The 21,166-nt window shown below is 33.6% G+C and overlaps 2 protein-coding genes across 3 annotated transcripts; one reads left to right on the top strand and one right to left on the bottom strand.

The window, feature by feature from the left end:
• Positions 1 to 790: 790 nt before the first annotated feature.
• LOC112500554 (transmembrane emp24 domain-containing protein p24delta3-like) lies at positions 791 to 5,409 on the bottom strand. Its single transcript, XM_025104058.1, has 4 exons — positions 5,056 to 5,409; positions 2,482 to 2,691; positions 1,579 to 1,655; positions 791 to 1,186 (listed from the first exon to the last, which is right to left on the bottom strand). Exons 1-4 carry the CDS (start codon positions 5,257 to 5,259, stop codon positions 1,042 to 1,044), a joined length of 636 nt encoding a protein of 211 aa, XP_024959826.1. The 5' UTR covers positions 5,260 to 5,409; the 3' UTR covers positions 791 to 1,041.
• A 6,096-nt stretch (positions 5,410 to 11,505) lies between these two features.
• Positions 11,506 to 20,022, top strand: LOC112500223 (ankyrin repeat domain-containing protein 2B-like). Of its 2 annotated transcripts, XM_025103602.1 has the most exons (9): positions 11,506 to 11,585; positions 11,829 to 11,871; positions 13,347 to 13,498; positions 14,938 to 15,144; positions 15,236 to 15,384; positions 17,448 to 17,613; positions 18,203 to 18,295; positions 18,911 to 19,050; positions 19,763 to 20,022. In XM_025103602.1, exons 1-9 carry the CDS (start codon positions 11,577 to 11,579, stop codon positions 19,860 to 19,862), a joined length of 1,059 nt encoding a protein of 352 aa, XP_024959370.1. In that variant the 5' UTR covers positions 11,506 to 11,576; the 3' UTR covers positions 19,863 to 20,022. The 2 variants fall into 2 exon arrangements, with proteins under 2 accessions (XP_024959370.1, XP_024959371.1); XM_025103603.1 differs by lacking the exons at positions 11,506 to 11,585; positions 11,829 to 11,871 and having other exon boundaries at positions 13,418 to 13,503.
• Positions 20,023 to 21,166: the final 1,144 nt, after the last annotated feature.

The raw sequence follows: 21,166 nt of genomic DNA, 5'->3' as shown, positions 1-21,166 counted from the left end.
ATTACTGTGTTTTTTTTTCTTATGATCTAATTAAATTTGTTTGCCTTCTACAAAATGAACTTGTCTAGAAAACTTTCGCGAAAAAACGTTTGGTGAAAAGCAATCCTGATGATATCAACTTTTTACGGTGGATGGTTAGAACGTTTCAAGACAAGATATATGATTCAAACCTTATTAGCGTTTCAGTGAAAATGGTTCGGTTATCATAAAATATTCAAAAAAATGCTTTCCTATAATTCTTTTTTTGGAAAAAGAAACTAGAATACTGGTTAAGCCTCAGGGAATGTAGTGGAAAATCTCATTCATCCCAGGTTCGAATCCAAACGCTGGTAAAACCTTTGTGGCCATAGAGGTTCACCTATGATGACTTCAGACCGTTCGTGATCGCCTTAAAGATTAGTCGATAAATCCACGGTTATATAAAAAAACTAGATTTTTTTTATAATGTGAACATGAATAATCTTAACCATCCAACAAGATAGTTGGACAACTTTTTTCTAAGAATTTGTTGGTTGATTTGATATGAGAATGAATGGCAAAAAGGTTCTCTTAGTAGTAGACAATTGCCCACCTTATCTGTTTACCAAATGCTTATTCAGGTAAGTATTTATCAAGTCACATTCCCACCGGATGTATATGGCAAGGATCAAAAATCTTACCCGATAAGAGCAAAGGCTAGGACCGAGATTCTTACCCTGTAAGTGAGGGCGACAAATCTTATCACAGTTAGCGCTTACCGGGTAAATTGTTGCATATGATACCATATGGTTTAAACTCGTTTTTAGTTCTATCAACATTATATAAATTCAAATTTTTAAATATTCTTCACCAAGCATCCAGAAACACGATAAATACGATGTGGTCATAAAACTATTTCCCGCTATCTGGAAACTGAATATGTAAGAGGATATAGATATATATATCTCTACAGATGGTATCGAGGATCTTGAATCCACCATAATCAACAGAAAGATAAAAACACGATGGTTCTACGATCAAGTCCTATCTCAGATTAGAAGATTACGGGGAGGGGATACAAATCTAGATCAGTTTCTTCTTTTGGAAGAAGCGAGTCAAGTACCATACTTGTGCACAAGAAACCAAAATGCAAACACCCAACGATAAGATACTGAACCACGCCACCCTAAAATTTGTAGACTCGCTCACTCCTCTCATCTCTGCCTCCCTGCATAACCATATAAACCGGATTATTCATGGTTAGAATCCGCATGGCTACAACAAAACGATAACAGACCAAAGGGTCATGGTTACTGGTAAATTCTAGCTTTCGGTGGAGGTCAAGGGTTCAAATCTCACCATAGGCGAGGAGTGTGCGTGAGTATTTGATGTATATAAATACTATATACTTGAGAGAAAACGACAACAGACCAAATGGTCATTGGCCGAGCGGTATCCAGGTTCCCAATAAATCCTAGCCTCCCTAGAGGCCAAGGGTTCAAACCCCACCACAGGTCAGGAGTGTGCGTGAGTATTTTCCATATATGATTATTATATACTTAAAAGAAAACGACAACAGATTAACATCATTGCAGTCGAATTGCAAAGAGAAGGTTTCACCTGCCCTTGAGGTAAAGCAGGTTATCATGAATGGCTTCCACAGCTCCTTCCAGCTTTCTCAACTCAAGCTCAACACCCTATGAAGCAATCAAAGCAAGTATCAAGGCATGGAAAAGGGGAAAATAACATGATCATTCCATCCATGAAAGCCGCAATCTTTGATTTGAATTACGAAACACAAACTTTTTTATCTGAATGTGTGATTATTTGTCGAACGGTTAAAAGTACTCTTCAGTAAAACAAATAAAGGAATCTTCAAGACTCAAAATACCATGAGTTAATCTTGTAATGATGTAAGGATACATTCACAAACCATATAACTGACAAAAATATATGCCTTGTAACCAAATCTTGAATCACAACTACAAGGGTGGTGCCTGATTGGTTTGAGCTTGGTTGCAAAGGTCAAAAGTACCCGGAGGTCCCAGGTTCAAATCCAAGAAGGATTAATAATCCCCTTCGGAGGTTCAAATGCGGTAACTCCGGGCTATCTGCAAAGCAGGTGGTCACCTTGAGATTAATCGGCTCGCATAGCGGGTTGGATATCCAGGTTAATCAAAAAAAAAATCTTGAATGACAGTATCACTCACTAGGTACAAGAAAACATATGGCACAAGATGTTGATAAATAAACATTTGGCTAAAAGATTATTCTTGCCACGCAAGAACCTTGATTCATCAAATAATCGGACATTACCAAAAGAAATCAAGAATGATAGTGTGGTTTACAACATGTGTGGAATAACGTCCTGTCTATTTTTAGATATTAGCCATCTTAAATTTACAGTTGTCAAATGCTCGAGAATTTACTTGTTTTATCTATCCTTTTTGACATTTTTTTGATACACAGGTGAAGAGAAGCGAAAAGAAGCGAGACAACATACTGTTGAAAGTTATTTCTCACCTCAATTTTTTCTTTCCTAGCAACCGTCTCCCAATCCTTGGCTGCAACTCCAATTTTCCAGTCAATATTAACACTTAAGGCACCGCCTTGACCAGGGCGGTCCGGCCAGAAACATGTCAGATATTGCCCAGATTCGCTTGATGTGAATGCAAATTGACCATGTGTTATGTTCTCCTTATGGTGAAGGACGTTTCCGTAAGGTGATGTAACCTGCGAAAGTAGCCAAAACCATAACTGTTGCAACTCCAAAAAAATGTAAAGACCAAGACCAAGAGAATGACATGCATTTATCATTCAGTAGCATTTCACAAGCCTCCTCTTAATACAAATATACAATGCAACAAAACATATCCAGCATAAGATCTTCAAACAGTAGATGGTTGGCCTAGACAATTTTAGTTCGTTGTGAAATCTCCTTAGAAGAACAGCAAGTTGCAAATACTTCTGTGGCTCAGGGTGCAATGCCATTACAAGTTCAGATAATCTTAGTAGCATGCAGAAAAAGGTAAGTAAACAGGCATTAATTGCCACAAAACTGCCCTTTTGAAGAAGATGCCACAAAAAAAGAATTTGGTAAGTTGGATTACAGAACATGCAGCAATAGAATATATGTAGCATAACATAAAGAAGCAGAGACATTCTTACTGGATGTCTTTTTTATGTATAATACTTTTAGTTTTCTATATACGACAAAACTCACACACACTCCCCACCTTTGGTGAGGCTTAGACCCTTGACCTCCACGGAGGTTAGGCTCTACCCATAACCTGGATAACACTGGGCCAATGACCCTTTGGTTGGATGTCTTAATGACTCCATATATTCCCTGGACGGGGAGCACCTTGCATTAGAGAAGAGAAACAAGCAAACCAAATCAGTTATAAAAAAAATCCCTTCTGCTTCAGAAAAATGGCCCTTCCCCCTAGTTGAGGGTCATCCTCCCTTGCAACTTGGGCTTCAATCCAATGTACCAGAAACTAAACTTGGAAGGTATGCTGTCAGAATTATGGCCCTTTCCCCTAGTAAAAGTCATCCTCTATTGCGGCCATTCAAGACAAATAATAAGGCCAACAAGCTATGTAGAAGGTATGTATAGAAAACATAGGTGACAATCTGTCACATAAACACATGCAGAAGAACTTAAAGGAATCTCAAGAGAGAAAAAAACCATCACAGACAAGAGTCACAAGACATTCATATGACCTTACCCAAGGAAGGACACACAACAAAAAGAAATTAACTAAAAAATAGTAAGTCGTCGATTTTTACATGGACAACATTAGTATATGGGAAACAGCCCATCACAGAATTCCACCCTTTGTACACTGAAACCTGTACAAGCTCTTAGACCACCGCCACTTTTCAAGACATAAACCACTAACGCAAGCATTTCATGGTTAGCACATACTTCACAGTCCTTCTACGGTCTAGCCCTCAAGTTTACGGGAAAACTCATATCCATGTAGTACAGAAGGAAAGTAAGGGGTAGCTGACTCAATTTCAGTTGTGCATAACAGATACAAGTTTCACTTCACAGAACAACAGCAAAGTTTACAAACGTTAGGCTTCTGTTTATTATGGTTATTAGGGTTGGCGAAGAGGGTTCTTTACACTACAAAATGATTGCCATTTAATGTAGTAATGCTCATACAGCTTGCAGTTGCAAGACCAGCAGATGATCAGTATACCTATGCATATGCATGTGTGAGAAGGAAAACATCTTAGGATTGCATTGCAACTCAAAATAAGCAAAACAGAATTGACCCATGCCACTTGACCTATGAGAAAGGGACAGATTTATAGTATTAGACAGTGAAAACACTTGCATCAAGTGGGATTAAAGCTTCAAATCAAATGGTCCAGATGTGGCTTTTTCTGGCAGCAGGGGATAATAGATTTTACATCAATCATGTACTCCTTTTGTCCCCAATAAGAAGATTCCACTTTATAGTTCTTCTTTCTGCCAGGAAAAGAGAATCATACTTTTTTTTATTAACCTGGATATCCAACCCGCTATGTGACGACCGCCTGCTATGCAGATAGCCCGGAGTCACCGCATTTGAACCTCCGTGGCCACAAGGGATTTTTTTTCCTACTTGGATTTGCCTGGTACTTTTGACCTTTGGAGCCAAGTTTAAACCAATCAGGCACCACCCGTGTGGTTTTGAGAATCATACTTTAAAATTTAGCATGAAGGTAAATTGATGCTTCCAAATTACCCTTGCTCTTAAAGATCCGTGAGTACACATTTCACCCACGATTATTACACGAACTAAAGCCTGTCTCTGCTCAACCTTTTATTTCTTTACAAAACAAAATTGGAGAAGAAGGGTGATGAATGTTTATAAGTATTTGAAATATTCCAAAACCCGACTTTCCCAACAATTCAAAGTGAAACAATTATCCATACTTCACGAACTAAAACCTCAGAATTATCGACAACTCATGTTCAATCACATAAAAACTTCATCGTCTACCCCATTAAAATCTGAACAAACCTCATAATCATTAAAAAAAAAGGACTTTTTTTAAGTTACAGGCATGCAGGTGGGAAGGAGAGCAAAACAAACATACCTTGGCGGAGATGGTTGGAGTGGGGTGAAGATGATCATCGGAGATAACGACGTAATCGCCGACGACGACGACGTTGTTGTGGATTTCCTCCGTCACGCACTTGTTTCCCGATCTGGGTATATTCAACCATACAGATTCACCCTTTCGCACCAAGACTAACATAAATAACAACAGCGGCAACAACACCCTAGCTTTCTCCGCCATCTTCACTCACTCTATCTCTAGAATTATGTATGTTTATGAATTACGTATACCGAAATGCAGAGCTATATGTACGAATCGATCCCTGTATGGGTGAATTCTGGTCAGATTGAAGAAGAAACTCGTTGATAGTTCGGATCTCTCATGCGTTTTAGGAGGCTTCTGGTTACTTAGTTGTTGTTGCTTGCTTGTGTTATGGCCTTATGGTAGTGTATTTTGGGCTGCATGAGCTTAATTTGGTTTACTTTATTGGGCCGCGGAACCCGCATTCTCCAAATACTTTTAGCTATGAAGTTTGATAACTCTTAATAATTTAATCAAGTAAGTTTCTGAATCATTAAGAGGTGAATCTTATTTGTTAAAAAAAAAATCTGTTTTTTAATGGTTCTAAAATCCTCTGAATTATTTTATATTATGAGTTTTTCTTAACCATTAAGCACCTTAATTTCATTATAAACAATTACCAAATAATAATATTTCATTTTGCATTATATCATGAGAGCCTTTTAACCATTCTGACCACTTAACCATTCTACACCAAACCATTCAGTAATTGCCAAATAGCCCCTAAGTTTTTTTTTTGGGTAAGGGGCCGTTTACTAAACGCTTACCTGGTAGGTGTTTATCGGGCAATTTTCCTCAATGACGAATATGATAAGACCCAATAATCTTATATGGTAAGAGCGATGATAACGATAGCGAGTCTTACCATGTAAGTGAGGGTGACGACTCTTACCTGGGTAAACGCTTACCATATATATTGTTGCACACGATACCATTTTGATATACTACAATCTTACCTAGAAAATAAATTATAGTGTTGACTTCTAGGGTAAGCATTTAGGTAAACAACCCTAAGTTTTATCTTATCATTTTATTTTAGCAGATGAATATGATAAAATACTGAGAATCTTATTCGATCAGAACGATAATAAGGTTTGAGAGTCTTATATGATAAGTGACGTGATGATTCTTACTATGGTAGTGCTTACCAGATAAATTATTGTACATGATATCATTTTAATATATTATAATTTTTATCTGGTAAGGTAAGTGATTGACTTTAAAATTGTCACTTAACCAATAAATAACTTCATTACCGTTAATATTGTTATTACGAAAGTATTAATATTAATGATATTACGATTTTTTTAATAATAATATTACGAGCAAACTCTAATTTTGGTTTCGGAGCTTTAGTGAATTTTGATAATTCTAGAAATCGTCTACATGGTTTTTATTTTGCTTCGAAGGTGGGCCCTGATCACTAACTCCGTTAAGAGATAGGTGTTTTGTCTTTTTACCTATTTACCTTGTAATTTTTTTTTACTTGTAATCTACAATTCAAAAATGGAGTTTTAATAAGTTATAACGTATGATTTACTTGTAATCTTAAATTTAAGTAATATGCATTGACAAACAATACTTCACACATAAAGACGAATTTTTATAAGTTTTTGTCAAATGATTTATAATATAGTATAAATATATATGAGTAAATTACACTTTTAGTCTATATGGTTTGTTGAAATTTTATATTTTATAAAATATCAATGTTAATGTTACAAGTATCTATAATTTAAATAAGAGGATCAATTAGAAATACCATAAATATGCCTTTGTTATTTATTATTATTTCCTTCCAATTTCAATTATACATTTTTTTCATTTATTTTTTTTATCAATAAAAATCGTTATAAAAATTAATCAATTTTAATTTTAATTCATTCTAATTTTAATTTTAATTCTAATTCTAATTCTTGCAACATTAATTTATCTATATTATATTATAAAACATTTGACAAAAACTTTTAAAAACCATTTTTTACGTATGAAGTACTATTTATTGATGCATATTACTTAAAATTCAAGATTACAAGTAATCTTGCGTAAGTACAACTTATTAAAGTTTCATTTTTAAATTCGTGTAACTAACTGCATATAAACATAATCAAATACATGATAAACATCAATTTTAAATATAAAAAATCTAAACTATAATTAAGATAATTATTGAGTTCAAACAGAATACTTAATTATTATTCTTATAAAAAATTATATTATGAAATTAAAAATATTTCGTTATTGTCTAAATTAAATTACAAAAAAAAAAATTGAATTAAAGAAATTACATAAAAAAAGAATTTTTAAATAGTTAATTTGATACTGATATTGATATATTTATTTTGAAATTTATATGATATCTTCAAATTTATATTTTATTCAAAAATAAAAACATTATATTTTTCTCAAAACCACATAAAAAACGTATTATAAGTACTACAAAGACGGAATAAAACGAAACATTAAAATCGAGATATATCTCGTTACATTATGCGAGTACCCTTCTAGTCTATAAAAAAATATAAGTTAAAACTAATACAAACAAATTTATTATTATTTTTTAATTTTGATTTATTTTTCATTTCTCGTAAATTTTTATACATGTTTTTGTATTAACAAGTTTAATTTTTAATTATCTTATTATATTATTTTGTTAAAGAGATAGATAATTCAACATAAATATTTTCAAGTTTCTACTATGAATTTCAAGAATATTTTCAACGAAATTCTAAGGGGTTGTGTATCGAACACTTACCCGGTAAGTGCTTACCGGTAAAACTTAACACTATTATTTACTTATCGAGTGAGATTTGAGTCCACCAAAACGACGTCATATGCAACAATTTACCCGGTAAACGTTAACCATGGTAAGAGTCGTCGTCCTCACAAACCGGGTAAGACTATGTCCTTGTCTCGCTCTTACCGGATAAGATTATTGGTCCTTACCATATTCATTTATTAAAGTTCTTACTTTGTTGAGATAATAATGATATGACAAGTGAGGTTTTTGGAAGTTCCACCACTGTGGATGCTCTTATTTTATTTTACTGATTGTTTTGTTATATATTATCATCGGAGCATGATGTGACTGTGATAATGTGTGATTGATATGAAAGCATGAAATGTTTGATTATGAACGCAAACTTCAGATATTATGCACGAAATGTTTAATGCGTATGTGTACCTTATGCCATGACATTGTTATGGATGACGAGTAACCATAATGATGTTATGAATCAATATATGTTACAAAATACCTCTAACTCATGTTTCAATTGATGTACACTGTATGAACCAATACTCGTATCGTAAAAGTATGCCTCGACATTGAGGGATTGATGTTTGACTGTTTGGCTTACAAAGTACTCAATATCGACGGTTTGTGTTAGATGTGATCATGTATGCATGTATACAGTGACTCTCTCTCTCTCTCTATATATATATATATATAGAGAGAGAGAGAGAGTTTGTTTCAAATACAACATGTTGCATTTGTACAACCAATGCAATCCAATAAATTGAGATATTTATGGAAATGATGAGAGTTCATTTATTATGATTTAAATATTTATGGAAGATGAATATGGTTCATTAATTATGATTAATACTTTATATTAGAAAAAAATCAAAACTTTTATGAAATCACATATTAATCAAATGAAATGGACAGTTGAGATTGAGTTGTATTGGTTGCACAAATGTCATGGGTTGTATAATAACAACCTCTCTCTCTCTCTCTCTCTCTATATATATATATATATATATATTTATTTATTTATTTATATTTATACTAGAAGGATATTCGTGCAATGCAACGAGATACATCTTTATTTTAATGTTTCGTTTTATCTTTTGTCTCTGTTGATATATAATACGATTTATGTGCTTTTGATAAAGATAATGTTTTTACTTTTGAATAAAAATAAATTCGAAAATATCATAAAAATTTGAAAAAAATATATTGATATTAATATCAAATTAACTATTTAAAAGTTACTTTTTGTACAATTTTTCTTAATTCAATTTTTTTATTATAATTTAATTTAGATCTAATAGTGAAATAATATATTTTTAACTTAACGATATAATTTTTATAAAGATAATTATTATCCTAATTATATTTTATATTTTTTATATTTAAAATGAGATGTTTATCCTATATTTAATTATGTTTATCTACGGTTAGTCATACGAATTAAAAAATGGAGCTTTAATAAGTTGTACGTACGCACAATTTACTTGTAATCTTAAATTTTAAGTAATATGCATTAAGAAACATTACTTCATGCATAAATAATGATTTTTAAGAGTTTTTGCCAAATATTTTATAATATAGTATAGATATATACATGCACACATTCTGATTGTTATTCCATGAAGTGATGTGTTTTTAAGGTTTTAGATGTGTTACGGAAACTATCAAGTGGAATCTGCATGGAAAGGTAGACAGTCGTACAAGTTTTTCATTTGACACACAAGCAACAATATGAAAATATAAAAGTTCGAGAAAAAGAGAAACAACCCGTCACATACTCGTTACAGAGTCACCCCACCAACTTGGCTAATCTACTTTTCTTTCCAAGCCCACATCGAGACATGTAGAACCAATACGTGATGTTTAATGATATAAACAACCCTATTTGTACAATGGTCAAGTCAGAGGTCTTTATTTGCGGGTGTGAGCCGGTATATATATATATATATATATATATATATATATATATATATATAACCAATACGTGATGTTTAATGATATAAACAACCCTATTTGTACAATGGTCAAGTCAGAGGTCTTTATTTGCGGGTGTGAGCCGGTATATATATANCTATTTGTACAATGGTCAAGTCAGAGGTCTTTATTTGCGGGTGTGAGCCGGTATATATATATATATATATATATATATATATATATATATATATATCAGGTCTAACCTTTTCTTTTGTCCAACGCTTACGGGCAAAGACAATTTTCCTATACCAACCTATAAGCAATCGATTTTCCACGGACTATCGGAGTTAGAAAATATTTTACGTTTAAAATAAACAAACTTATATTAAATCACAAATTGTGTAAAATACATTTTGGAAGAGCTTTCTAATTGGCCAGAGTAGCGCGGTCCAACAGTTCGTACTGTTCGTGAACAACTCTACGCGTTATTCATTTTGGAAGAGCTTGAATGGATCTATACTCACCCTTAAATAAACTACTTACAATGACAGTTAATACAAACAGGAATAAAATTGATTTATATTTCAATAATGGATTGGTGTATTGTTCGATTTTAGGTAGATATAGACATCCGCTCTACGACCAGTAATCGTCTTGTGTTATTCGATTTTTGATCATCCAGCTAATCATCGCATCTTATGTAAGACAACTGTCTGCAAACAATAAAAAGATTAAATTTTTAGTAGTCTACTGGTCTCTAAACATTATCCATTTCTTTCACACACTTCATGGTAGTTTTGTATAAGTTTTCATCGAGTTTACCTCCAAAATTGATTTTCTTTAATATTTATCCGGTGCATGAAAATGTAATCCTCACTGAATTAAAAATGTCTCATTGTATTGATGTCTGTACTCTATAGAGATGAGTTTCGTGTAAGGAGCTGTTTACCCAATAAGTGCTTAATGATACGAGTCAACACTATAATTTATTCTGATGCGTGAGATTTTAGTACACCAAAACGCATCAAATGCAACAATTTACCGGGTAAGCACTTACCTAGGTAAGAGTCGTCATCTTCACTTACCGGGTAAGACTCTACATCCTTCTCATCGCTCTTACTCGGTAAGATTTTTGCCCTTGTCATACTCATCCGATGAGGAATTTTATCCGGTAAACACTTACTAAGTAAGCCTTTAGTAAACGACCCCTAAGACTAGTTGTGGTTGTTAATAATAATTTGGCAATTGCTGAATGGTTTTGGTGCAAAATGATTAAGTGGTCATAATGATTAAGAGGCTCTTATGATATAGTGCAAAATGAAATATAATTGTTTAGTAATTGTATACAATGAAATTAGGGCTCTTAATGGCTAAGGGAGATCCAGGATAAAAAATCATTCAGAGGGTTTTAAACCATTAAGAGACATACTTTTTTTTTGTCAAACAAAATTCACCTCTTAATGATTCAAAGGTTGCCTCTTAATGAAACTATTAAGAGGTAAATAAACAAAACCTACTAGGTTTGCTAAAATGAAAATTATTGGGCCCAAGGTCTGGAGTCTGGACTCTTAGAAGCCCACGGTTTTTCGAAGAAGGGTTGAACCGGCCGACTTGTAAACTAATCCGGTCCAATAGTAGAACAGGCGTAGGCCGTTCATTTCGTCAAGACTCGAGGATTGCTATGGCCCACACTTAGACGTCTCTCTTTCGTGTTTCCCTATGCCTTTCTGTCGACTCCACTCCATCATCGCCCATAACTCAGTACTCTCCCAACCGATAACCAAAGATTATCACCCGCAATCTCCTCATGTCGCAGGTAAAATGATTCAATTCAGGCTTCAATTTGTTTTGAATCTGATTATTTGTACTTCTGTTCACTCACGTCACAGTTTTGCTTCACTGTAATTTGTTAATTTTTGTCAAATTTGAATGATTTCGTTGTCTGTGTTATGCAGTGTTTAGGGTTGTTTGATTCGTTAGTTTTGATCTATTGAACTTGAATTGACTTCTATTTGTACACAAGTTTGTTGATGATTTTGATTGTGTTTTCTTTTTCCAGGTGAATGAGAAGGCTCCCGAAGTCAAGCCTACGACGGCCACCGGTGTGTTTTTAGTTGTGTTATCGTGCTGTGATTTTACGTGGTTATTGCTAGAACAACTTCAAATTTAAGATTGATACAAGATAATGATGGATACTTGATAAAAGATCAATATATGGTTTTTATGCTGTTAAATTTAAACAAAAATTTAGCCCGTTTTATATCTGGCTCCTATGGTTACAGAAGTTGAGTTCAGTTATGCAAAGCACCCTACAGGATACTAGTAAGATAGTAATAAAAATAGGTGGCTTGCTGCTATGCTTTAGTTTGTGGACAAACGTCATTGAGCACTGGAGTTTCCTTCTTTTATTTATATATTGCTTTTTCTTGATGTGTGCTACGGGAAAGGAGGGAGAGAAGTTTAAAAGAGTTTACATAAAAGCTAATTTCAGTTATCTTCTGATAAAAGAGTTTCTACCATTTGTTCCACAGGTAAAAATAAATTCTTGTCATCTTGGAAATATCTATCATGGGAGTTGAGGGTTCAGTTCCCTTACCTGAGTCTAGTTCCTCAAATAACTTAAAGTAGGAAATCCAATAAGGTTTTGATACGACTTTATGTTCACGAATCAAGCTAGGGTATATCAGGTTTCTGGTGAGAATGTACAGTTGGACAATTTTCAGATGATATTAAGTGAATATATCTCATGACTGAAAATAGTTCATTAACCTCTTAGCTAAAAGCCACTGTCAACTCCCTAATTTTTTTGATTGATTTCAAAATTTTCTAATCACTTGTTTTTTCTTTCGTCATTTTGAAGTAGCTCAATTTACACAGTAAAACTGACACAGTCTTCATCTATAACTTCAATCGTAGTTTAGAATGTACATATAATGAAATTCTTATTTTCAAGCTTGAGTGAGTTTAGTTGCCGAAGAAAAAGAAGGCCCTGAGCTTGTAGATGTTGGGTAATATATTGATGCTCTGTCTGAAGCTTTGATGAAGGAATATAGACCAGAATGAAGTTCTCTGTAAGAAACCATTATTTAAGTCGACTTCCTTAGAGCAAGGAAATTGTAGTTCCGGAAACTAACTCCATTCCAAGTTCATTTTGAGCTATCGTTCCACGCATTCATACTTTTTGATCATGTCTTAAGTTCATGAGCAGAATTATCTGCTCATACGAGGTGTTTTGTTTTAGATGGTCTGATATGTAAGAATATATATATATATATATATATATATATATATATATTCATAAGTTTCTAAATGTTAGAGAAGAATAATTTGGATTGTGGCCCTCTTTCCTTTACCGTTGCGTGCGTCATCACATTAAGATGTCTGGGTGGTAGACCTTTGCAATTTAAGGATGCCATTTGATTAATCTTTTGATTACCCAGTTGATTAAAGGCGTGGCCCATATGTGTTGGGTGTTATTTTCAATGTGAATTCTTTAAATCTTTCTTATTTGGCCTACATTCTAAATATCTTGTTCCTTGTTTTGAAAAATTCTTACATACATGTTTATTTTATTCAGAAGAAAAGACTGATCCATCTGTGAAGAAAACTTCCTCTGGATCAAGCTCCTCAGATGCCCAATCTGGAACAGCATCTGCCATACCATCTATGCCAGGAGCTGGATTTCCTGCAAATCCTTTTGATTTCTCATCTATGGCTGGTCTACTTAATGTATGGTACTCTCTTTTATGTCCACCCATGATTTGAACAGGGACATGTCTCTCTACATGCATGCCACTCACTGACACACATATGCATGTCAATGCACTCACGCATCACGCATGCACACCTTTCGATTAAGTTTAATAGTTCTGGTATTGGTATTATTTTGTATCTTAAAAGATGATGCCCAAAAAACTTCCTTCTGTACTTGGTTTTGTGGCTTGGATGTATTTGCCAGATAGCTAGATGGTCTTCTGCATATATTCAATAATCAATACCTTCTCTTGGATGATTGAGTTTGATATAACATATTTTTGCTTGAGGACAAATAAGGATAAAATGGGGTTGGGCTCCTGAGTAGCTATGTAAGTGGCCTAGATTTGTATTTGGCTTGTTTACGAAGTTCTCAAGTGCAGCTGATTTTGCACTGATCTATCATGTAGAAATAGCTGGTTAATTTTGAAGAAAGCAGCTCTTAACTCAAGATCAGATCTTAACAAGTTTGTTTGTAACTGCTAGTATTTTTTTTCCAGCATTCACGGATGCCCTGGTTTCCGTAGCTCCATACAGATTTATCAACTTTTTTCTGCAGTCGAAGCATGTTAGATGATAACATATATTGCTCTTAATAGGTTATCTTCAATGGTTTGAATTAACAAAAATATTGATGTCCCAGATTTTTCAGCCTTTTCTGTGTGTGTTCGGTATTGTATCAGTTCTAGATTATGTATAAAAACAGTGCCTAAATTCAATATGAGAGGTTCCATTTGGTGTGAAAAGTTTGGCTCAGTTCAAATCCTTCTAGTTTCTTGAGCAATTGTATCAGCTATTAGTCATCAACTACTGAATTGTTTATCTTTTGTTGTGAAAAATATTGGCCTTGAAGCTCACCTGTTTGTTCAAAGTTTACAGGATGGTTTGATCTTGTGCTGTTGCATTGGTATCTATTTTTTCAAATGATAATCATATTCCCAGTTGGTTATGTCTATTTTTCTGAAAGTGTCCATAACGTCCTCTTAACATCGTGACTCTAGGATCAGTTTACTACCAACCACATTGAAGCTTTAGTTGAATAATGATGTCAAGTTGTATAGAGCCATCAAGTATTACAATTAATGTGCTAAATTTAGGGCAAGTAATATACATCTTACCAACCTTCTATAACTTGGAAATTGTCTTTAGGTATAATAGACGTAGTTTGGCTTTTCTTTGTTCGTGTAGTTTTAGATGAGTTTAGCAACCGAGTGTTCCATATAGTTTTCACTCTGTTTGTATCGTGCATATTTGTATCTCTGTTTGTTTCTCCCTTTGTGAGAGTAGGTTTGCTGCTAACAGGAAGGGTTAAGCATGGTCGACATTGTTGGTCCTTCTCTGTAACATCTTTTATACTTTTAGATGCAGTGGCAACTTACACTACCGGATTCTTTTTTATTCCTTGCTGTTTGCAGGACCCAAGTGTAAAGGAATTAGCTGAACAAATAGCAAAAGATCCGTCATTCAACCAAATGGCAGAGCAACTCCAGAAGACCTTTCATGGTGGTGAAGGAAGTGCCCCACAGTTTGATTCGCAACAATATTATTCCACCATGCAGCAGGTTATGCAAAACCCTCAATTCATGTCCATGGCTGAACGTCTTGGTACTGCTTTGATGCAGGTATTTAGTTTCCTAAGTTTGTTAGGTGTTATTTCTTACATAATATTCTAAAACTCACGGCCAAACCATTTTATTTGTTTATATTTGGCAGGATCCGTCAATGTCTCAGATGCTTGAGAGTTTATCTAATCCAGCTCAAAAGGATCAGCTTGAAGAACGGATGGCACGCATCAAAGAAGATCCATCCTTGAAACCTATTTTAGAAGACATAGAAAATGGTGGTCCTACTGCAATGATGAGGTAATATAAGTTGGCGTATCATGATTAATGTACAAATATGTTCCAATTAGAATTGTACATAAATTTATTATAGTGCTCGCTGAATCAGTTTAACATTGAACATGGTAAGTGTTCGACTTGTAGTTGTATCTGCCAAATAATTGAACACACTTCCCTAGAAGAAGACAAAAAAGGAAAGAGAGAACCCCCAAACGTTTGACATTCATAAATCGTAATGGTAATTATTCTACCTCGGCCAGCCACATCCTTTTAAAACAATAAAAAGAAAAGAAAAGAAGACTGCAAAAGGAAAGATACAAAATGGCTATTTAATTGGAAGTGGGAGATAGTCCGTGATACAAACATTAGTATGGTTGTCCATCATTCATTTTATTTGTGTTTTGCACAACATTTCCTATGACAATAGTCCATACATGCTGATAGACAGTTGAAATCTGCACTGGCCATGTTTGACACCCATAAGCTAGCTTATTTTATGAGCTTACTGAAAAAGTCCATTTGGATGGCTGTAAGCTAGCTTATTGAAACACTACTTGGAGCAGTTCCATTATGCTCCAAGTTTTTTGCCACTTTCTTCTGATTATGCTCCTGATTAAAATTAATTGTTATTAATTACTATTGATTTATAATTAATATTAATTGTAACTCATCAATTAATATTAGTTGAACTAGAAGGATACTCACACAATGCAACAAGATACATCTCAATTTTAATGTTTCGTTTTATTTATTTTTATCTCAGTCGATGTTATAACACGGTTTTATGTGGTTTTGAGAAAGCGATAATATTTTTATTTTTGAATAAAATATAAATATGAAGATATCATAAAAATTTGAAAAAAATGATATTAGTACCAAACTAACTATTTAAAATTTCTCTTTTTTTGTATATTTCTTTAATTCATTTTTTTATTTTGGTTTAATAATATAATATTTTATAAAAATAATAATTAAGTATTTTGTTGGAACTTTATGATTATTCTAATTATATTTTAGATTTTTTATATTTAAAATGAGATGTTTATATCTATTTGATTATGTTTATCTGCAGTTAGTTACACGAATTCAAACATGAAGCTTAGTAAGTTGTACTTACGCACGGTTTACTTGTAATCTTGACTTTTAAGTAATATGTATCAATAAACAGTACTTCATGCATAAAAAAATGATTTTTAAGAGTTTTTATCAAATGCTTTATAATATAGTATAGATTATTAATTATATTGAATTATTATTAATCATATTAGTTATTGTTATATTATTAATATTATTCTATATATTTAGTCGAATAAAAATCAAATATAACAATTTTAAAAATGTTTTTGTAAGTTACATGAAGATTAAAGTTGTATTTTAGCCTGTTTCATAAATAATAAAACTTCGACAAATGATTTTAATGAATTCAACTATCAATTATTTTTTTACAGAATTATTAATTAATTAAGATATGTACCAATGCAGCTTTTATTCATATTATCCGTAACCATTATTTAAAATCATCAATTAATGTAATTTTTTTTCTAAAATTCATATTTCCTTACACCAATCCACATTTATAACTATACATATATATAATTAATAATCAAATTGTAGTCTATTAATTAACATATATTATTTAATTTTCTATACCATTTGGTTTGTATTAAGTAACATATATTATTAATGATTTGTTTTAATTATACTTATCAACTAGCTTATCAGATAGTTTTTGCCAAACGTGATTAGTTCATCAGCTAATGGCGGGCTTATCAACTAGTTTGCCAAACATAGCCTTAATATAAACTATTATTCCTAGATAAGTAAGTATATGCATAATGCATTAATGACTCCTCAATTCTCTCAATCCAAGGATTAAAGGATTCAGTAAAGCATGGTAAATGGTAAATTTAACACTTTAGGCTATAATTTTTGCACCCTTCTACATTTTTCATGGTTAATTGTTGATCCATTCTGTAAATCTGCTTTGACTGATTTGTGAATTAGACTTTGAATTCATATTCTCTGAAATGTAACTGTTTATCCCACCATGCACCTTCACTTTGTATTACTCATCATAATTTTAGGTACTGGAACGACAAAGATGTTCTACAAAAACTCGGTGAAGCAATGGGTCTTCCAGTTGCAGGAGATGCTACTGCTTTTGCTGGAAATCCAGGAGCCGATGAAGCTGAAGAAGCTAGTGAGGATGAGTCTATTGTTCATCAAACTGCTAGCGTTGGTGATGTGGAGGTATATGCAATCTTCAAAAATGCACTTGTCTACTATTATTTCATGATTATCATAGCAGTGGGTTCAAAACCATCCCATCCAACGGTCCGGCATCTTAATTTTTATTTACAAAAACAAGTCTTTTTGATGCAGTATCTGTTATGATTTTAATTTAGCTAGTCATAGCAAAAAATCCTTCGGTTCTGTAAATGATACACTTATTTTTCAAGAGTTCCAGTCTAATATTGTGCAGATTTAGCAATCGCACCGGCAAATAATAGAACAGTGCACAAAGTAACAAATACTTATTACCCAAGCACTGAAACTTGTAGTAGCATTCCAACTTGCTGCGAAAAGTTGTGCAGAATTAACGTGTAATTTTTGTTGTGTATATATATATATATTTTTGTGATTGTATTGATCTTTGTTATCTGAAACTGACAATGGTATTGATCCTATTCTGCCAAAAAAGTAGCTAAATCTATACCTTCAGTGCTGCAAACAATGTATTCAACTGCAAGCCGTTTGCTTAATTTCTCTGTTAAGCGAACTGTTTCACACTCCAGCTTTTCTAATTTTATTTTAAAATATGTTTTTATGAAATAAATAGGGTTTGAAGAAGGCATTAGAGTCTGGTGCCGATAAAGATGAAGAAGATTCAGAGGGAAGGACAGCATTACATTTTGCATGTGGATATGGAGAGGTTAGCTTTATTGCCTCTTGAAATATACTGCTTCGTATTTGTTCTTTATAGCTGCCCAGATTGTTTTGGGTTAATCTGTTCTGATCTTCAGCTAGTGAAAACCTAAATCCACTCAAACAGATTGTTCTGAGTTCTTCTCTTGAAATAATCTTTTTCCCATTGATATATTCTTCTTTCAGAGGAGGTTGGTTTTTAGTCTAATACAGACCATCTTATATGAGTTTGCTTTTTCGCTTTGCAATTCTTATCTGAAGATTCTATATTGTTTGAACAGTTGTTTGGAGGGGGGGAGGGGCCAAATTTTTGTCAGCTTTATAGATCATTTTTTCCTTTTTCTGGATAACTTTATGTTGTGCTGGCAAATTTATCATGACAAAATACACATAGCAAATGCTTCACTTACATTAATTTTGGTAAACTTATTTGAGATCATTTTGGCTAATTCTCTCTCACACGTAGTTCATCGGGAAATGTTTTAGATCTTGTTTTTCAGGGCTAAATCATGACAAAATGGGTAAAGGAATATCTTAGAGCTCCTTGTAAAAGATGATTACACGAGTGGCATGACAATCATGGTTTTTTTTTAGAAGCTCACTAGCGATTACATTTGTCCAGGTGAAATGTGCTCAAGTCCTCCTTGAGGCTGGAACCAAGGTTGATGCTTTAGATAAGAATAAGAACACAGCCCTGCATTACGCTGCTGGTTACGGCAGAAAAGAATGTGTCGCCCTTTTACTTGATAATGGTGCTGCTGTGTAAGTTTACAAACCACCCACGCCACTTTATTTCATTCATTTTCTTTATCATATATCTTTTCTCCAATCCTACACTTGAGGGCCAACTCAACTTGCAAATAAAAGGCTAGGCCCTGGGGCTCCTCCCATAGGTCGTCAGTTCAAGCCTCTTCAACTACCAGAGATTTTTCTAGCTGTTATCTTCAGGGCCTCATTAGATTTGTTGATGTGCACACAAGCTGTCTCAGATGTCCACAATTACAAAAAAAAAGAGCATTTGTTACATGACTTGTACCTTATGTCATGAAAGTTTCTCCTTCCAAAACCACGGTGAAAGTTGAAACTGGATTTGGTCATTGACTTGGGATCATGTGAGACCAGCCTGTTTTTGTGAGACCCGTGAGACCACCTTTTTACACTTGAAACTTCATAGCAAAATGCTGTGAAGGTGACTTTTTTTAACCTTCACAGTGTTTTTGCTGTGAAGGTTCGACTTTTTTCTAACCTTCACAGTGTTTTTGCTGTGAAGTTTACGTGTAAAAATGTGGTCTCACGGGTCTCACGAAAACAGGCTGGTCTCACGTGAACCCAACTCTTTGGTCATTTGAGGGTCAGAAGGTCTCATAGAGATGCGTCTTGTTACCCCTTGGGTAGAGTAATTACGTCATATTTTTAAGGTGGTGAATGCTTTCATTTGGTATTGATTTTTGTATATTTGTGGATTTTGGTGCAGCACGCTACAGAACATGGACGGTAAGACGCCAATCGAAGTTGCGAAACTTAACAACCAGAACGACGTACTGAAGCTGTTGGAGAAGGATGCGTTCCTGTAAGGTTAAGGTGGTGGGTGGTTGATTGTTGGTTGGTGTAATGTTTGTGTTAAAAAGAGCAATTGGTTTGATATTCAACAATGGTTCACATCCCAACTTGTGGTTTTGTTCATGTTATGTCATATCTTGTGATATTTTTTACATGCTTGACCCCCTTCCATCTATAGAGTATGCAATTACAACAAAACTGTTAAAATTTAACCCAGTTTTTCTTATATCGTGTCGTTACTCGGCAGCTACATATACTTCATCTGGCGGACCCGTAGATTATTTTGAGCGAGTACACATGATCTAAGGTCGATCAAAGAGTCGTAAAATCTCCGTTGATGTGAGGGAAGTCATCGCGATTAATTCAACATAAAATCCTAGAACTAATCATTTGATTCTAGGCCTATTAATCGGTTCTGGTCCTACCGGACCGGTCCCAAACCCGGTCATGGGCCAGACCTAGGTTTTAGAACATTTTTAAATATTTTTATAGAAAAATGTTCTTAATTTTTTTCAATTAAGATTTGTTAAAATTTAACATTAAAATACACTTTAAATAATGCATTTACTTGAAAAAAATCTTGAAAGATTTGAAAATTATGAAAAGAACTTTTAGATCTTGTTTAAAATCATGAAAAACTAGTATTATATTGATAAAAACCAAAGTTCTAAATAGTGTGAGGCGTGGTGTGGCGGCGAGGTTAAGCCTCAAGCCTTACGAGTTACGGCGAGGTCATGGCGTTTTCAAATGCGCGGCTTAAGACGAATATATATATATATGTATATATATGTATGTATATATATGAACAATAATGATCAAGTTATTGACAATTTAAATTCATATAAAACGATAAATAAAAGAAGAAAATGAAATGATAATTTGATATCAAATATACAGAGTTTACAAAAATGATATCAAATATACAAAGTAATAAGTCATTGTTTACGATCCTTGTTTGCTAATCAAACAACAAAATCAAAGTAATGAAATCAAAGAACAACAAATGAAAGCAATCGAACAATATTAAGTTTTAAAAATTGAAAATTTCCTCCCACACCTCATAACACCATAACCATGGCGCGCCAGAGCGGGTCATGGCGAGCTCCATGCCTTATATCCACACCAAGGGGGTTAACGTGGCGGCAAGGTTGCGCCTCAACGCCAAGGTGCGTTTTTGATAACATTGATAAAAACTTCATTAAAGGGTGTTACAAACTTGAATCATCTTTAATATATATTCAGACCTTTCCATTCTTGAAAAAAAATAACGTGTAAGCCCCTCTTTTACGGTTCAACGTGTTCAACATGGCTGGCAAAC

The sequence above is a fragment of the Cynara cardunculus genome (genome assembly GCF_001531365.2).
Source record: "Cynara cardunculus var. scolymus isolate 2C chromosome LG 17, CcrdV1, whole genome shotgun sequence".
In the NCBI taxonomy this organism is placed as follows: Eukaryota; Viridiplantae; Streptophyta; class Magnoliopsida; order Asterales; family Asteraceae; genus Cynara; species Cynara cardunculus.
The sequence above is the reverse complement of the archived record's forward strand: the minus strand, read 5'-3'. Positions and strand labels throughout refer to the sequence as shown.